The 3,603-nt window shown below is 27.5% G+C and overlaps 1 protein-coding gene across 1 annotated transcript in view; it reads left to right on the forward strand.

Moving 5' to 3' along the window:
* Positions 1–2,249, forward strand: part of LOC110282368 (phosphatidylinositol N-acetylglucosaminyltransferase subunit A) — a gene marked incomplete at both ends in the record, with an annotated part of 16,828 nt that extends 14,579 nt beyond the window's left edge. Inside the window, 1 exon segment of the mRNA XM_071180472.1 lies at positions 2,164–2,249. Within this exon segment, the coding sequence (XP_071036573.1) occupies positions 2,164–2,249 (86 nt within the window).
* Positions 2,250–3,603: the final 1,354 nt, after the last annotated feature.

Below are 3,603 nucleotides of genomic sequence, written 5' to 3' on the forward strand. Positions count from 1 at the left end.
TTAGGAAAGTATTAGACCCACATGTGACTGTTCTGAAATTTATTGTAATTTTATGAAATTTAGGACTGATATTTAAGTAAAGAAATTTCATATTGCTAGTTTCAATTTTTAACCTCTTATATAAAGCTAAAAAAAATTTAATGACAATATTATAATTTAAATTACGAAGTTTAAAATTTTTACTATTTTTTAACTCCGTATTTAAAAGTGCTACATAAAATTTTTTACAGAAGATTGCATAATTATTGTTAGCTTAATTGATATATATAATTAACTAATTAAATATATTTATCCTACAATGTTTTGATAAGTTGTTATTGCCAAAATTAAGAAGAAAAAATAATAATAAATAACATAAGAAAATTCGAAAGAAAGTCTTCCATCCTAACTCATTTTAAAGAAAGAGAATGAAATAAAAACTGTTTTCAACCACAACAGAAGACCCCAAGGCTATTTAACCCCTCAACTATTCAAAGAAAGTAAAGAGGCTTTTCTCCTAACCCCCCAAAAGATCTCCCCACTAGAACTTTTACTCGTATTGGTAAATGAAGGGAGGACAGATGGGAGGCGTGGTTTAGGCTCTTTTCCCAATTTTTTTAAGAATTTTTTCATCTTTCTTTCCTAATAACACATTTCATAATTGAAGAAAATAATTACTAGTTATTTCTTCTGGTAGCTTGAAATGTATAGTTCGAGTAAGTGAACTCAAAAATAAGGATTTACTAAATGAATTTTGATAAAAAACGGATTTCAAGAAGATGTCTCTATTACCGATATTTAAACTCCATTAATAATTTAAAATTTATGGTAAAACAAAAAGTGATTTCATAAGACCTTAGAGTAAACTATGAACTTTCAAATGCTGAAAGAATTTTTCCAAAATATCAAAATGCAAAAAAGTTATTAGCAAATGAAGCTCCCATAGAAAAAGCATTAGCAGCTGGCATTGAGAGGGTAGGTATTGCGTCCTCTTAAGTAGTGTTAAATATAATTAGTTATATGTTAAGCATTTGTTTAAATTAATTTTGTTATGTAGTCTCAAGTTATAGTTTAGGTTAGCTATGCGCTTAGTATTTATTCAGAATAATTTCGTATTTTTATAGAAATAAAAACTTAGTTACGAAGTAATTATTTAGATTTATTTTTGATCCTTTTCGAAATAGCAGCAGAAATTTTAAACATATAGTGCTATTGGACAGCATACTGTCATATCAAGTATTGGTGAGTAAGCTTGCCTTTTTCAAGCAATAGCATGTATATATGTTATACCAGAAAGTTATGGTTAGCTTGGTTTGTAAAGCAGTAGTAAAGCACATAAAGAGATTTTGGGACGAGTTTTCTTTCGTATCTCACGACAGAGATGGACATAATTTTAATACTTTTGCTGCCTATTGTATGGAAATGTCCTGAACTTATACTTATGGGGGTTTGTGTTATTTTGTGGCTGCCAGACAGATTCTAAATTATTATTAAAATTCAACGCATATCATAAGATTCAACTGGGTTGCCACTACACTTAGAATAGGGAAAACCTGGAAAATACAGGAATTTTAAAAATCACCAAAATATACAGGGAAAATGGAAGGAATTTTTAAGCTTTTCTTTACAAACTGGAAAAATACCAGGAATTTGTTTTTTATTTTTGTCTTTTAAAAAAATAGTGTCCATTCAAAGTGCAATCTCTGGAATCTTTAGTGAAGGTATTTCAGCTATTTTAAATATTTCATTCACTATAGCATTATTTAAGTATGTTCAGCTGTTTCTTTTTTACTTTAAGTTTTTCTAGCAATTAAAACTAGTATAGTTAGCCCAATATAGCTCACACAAGAAAACACTAATTGGGTTTCCTCTTAATATATTGTGTATCACACATACAGGGAAAACAAGGGGAATTTTTTTCTTCCAAAATCGAGTGGCAACCCTGTTCAATAACTTAGACAATATTGCGAATATCTCTTGAAAATAATTAAAACTGAAACCACAGGGAGTAGAGGGGAAAATGGATTCTCTATGATATTTAAAAACTGATGAAGTTGGTGGGATGTATTAGTCTTATAGAGGGTTAAACTATATATTTTAATTCATCAATTTCCAACAATTTATGTTTCAAATTGTTTAGTTGTTATATTATATCATTTCATACCTATAATTTACCTTATTTAGACTTCAAGTTGTGAGCACTAGTGTTGGTGGTGTGCCTGAAGTTTTGCCCCCCGAACTTGTTTGGTTAACTGAACCAACCGTCATTGGTAAATATAAGTTTGACTGTCTAAATTTGAATTTTTTTTAAATGATCAAGCATATTAAATTAATTTTGTGGTATATATTTTTTAAGAATATTGTTTTCATATGCTTAATTTATTTTTCAACTTAACTGCCTCAAACTATAATCAGGTTTCATACATTAGGGTGCTTAGCATTTTTAAAAAGTGCTTAAAGGTGCTAATTTTTTATTTATGTTTTTAAAAGCCCTTAAAGGTACTTTTTTATTCAGGGTTATGTCAAAAGATCTTAATTTTCTATCTTTTAAAAATAGATTTTTTTCTTTGCCGTGTTGATTGGAGTTCTAAATTACAAAAAAAGCATGATTTTCACAATTTTCTCTGCAATATTTATCAGAATCTAGTTATTTTATCATGATTATGTAAAGTTTTTAAAAATGTTTTTGAATTTTATTGATTTTATGTTTATAAATTAAGAACTCTAAATGATAGAAAAAAATAATTTTTATTACTGCACAGTGATTAAAATATTTCCGGAAAGTGATTAATAATAGTTTTGAGTGCTTAAAAAGTACTATAAAGGTGCTTATTATTGAAAAATCTGGCTATGTACCTACACAGACACAATAAAAGAAATTTTAAAAAATCACATTTATAAAATTATGTAAAAGTTTAAATCTATTTTTAAAAAAATCTATTTTTTATTAAAAAATTGATTTAACACTTATTGCTAAATATCAATGTAAATTTTTTTAAAAGACATATGTGTTAATTAACTACAAGAGTTTTGTACAGTGATTTACCAGTATTCCTAACATTTATATTTGATTTTACAATAATTGTAGCTGCGGCAAAAAAGAAGAGGAAAAAAGTGTACGAGGGGTTCCTTATATTTCTTTCTTGCTATCTACTTAAAATTTTTTGTGTGATACGTTTGTCTAGTTTATTCTTCATATAATTTTGTTAACAAAGTTTATTTTCAACTTCAATTATTACAAAGTGCAGAAAAAAAACTTGGACAAAGTTATTATATCATAGAATAGAAATAACTAATTTCTTTCTAATTTGTGTGTTCATTTCTTTTTACTTTAATTATAAACTATTTTAAATTATATCTATTAGTTAACATATTGTTGTTTTTGCTTTTTTACAATCTGAAGCCAAAAGTGTGCTATTTTAGAGTCGTTTAAGTGAAGAAAACGTGAAATCGTTTGTTTGCTCTATACGCAAAAGTTTGGACTCTTTAAAGCAATTGCTTTGGCGGGGATAGGAGACAGACTTACAATTCTTTGTTGAAAATTTCAATAAGCGTTTGCGCCTCTGCATCGGTGCAAAAGGTTGCCACTCAGCCGCTCTGAAACCAATTAAATTAGTTTAATAG

The sequence above is a fragment of the Parasteatoda tepidariorum genome, chromosome 4, assembly GCF_043381705.1.
Source record: "Parasteatoda tepidariorum isolate YZ-2023 chromosome 4, CAS_Ptep_4.0, whole genome shotgun sequence".
Lineage (NCBI taxonomy): Eukaryota > Metazoa > Arthropoda > Arachnida > Araneae > Theridiidae > Parasteatoda > Parasteatoda tepidariorum.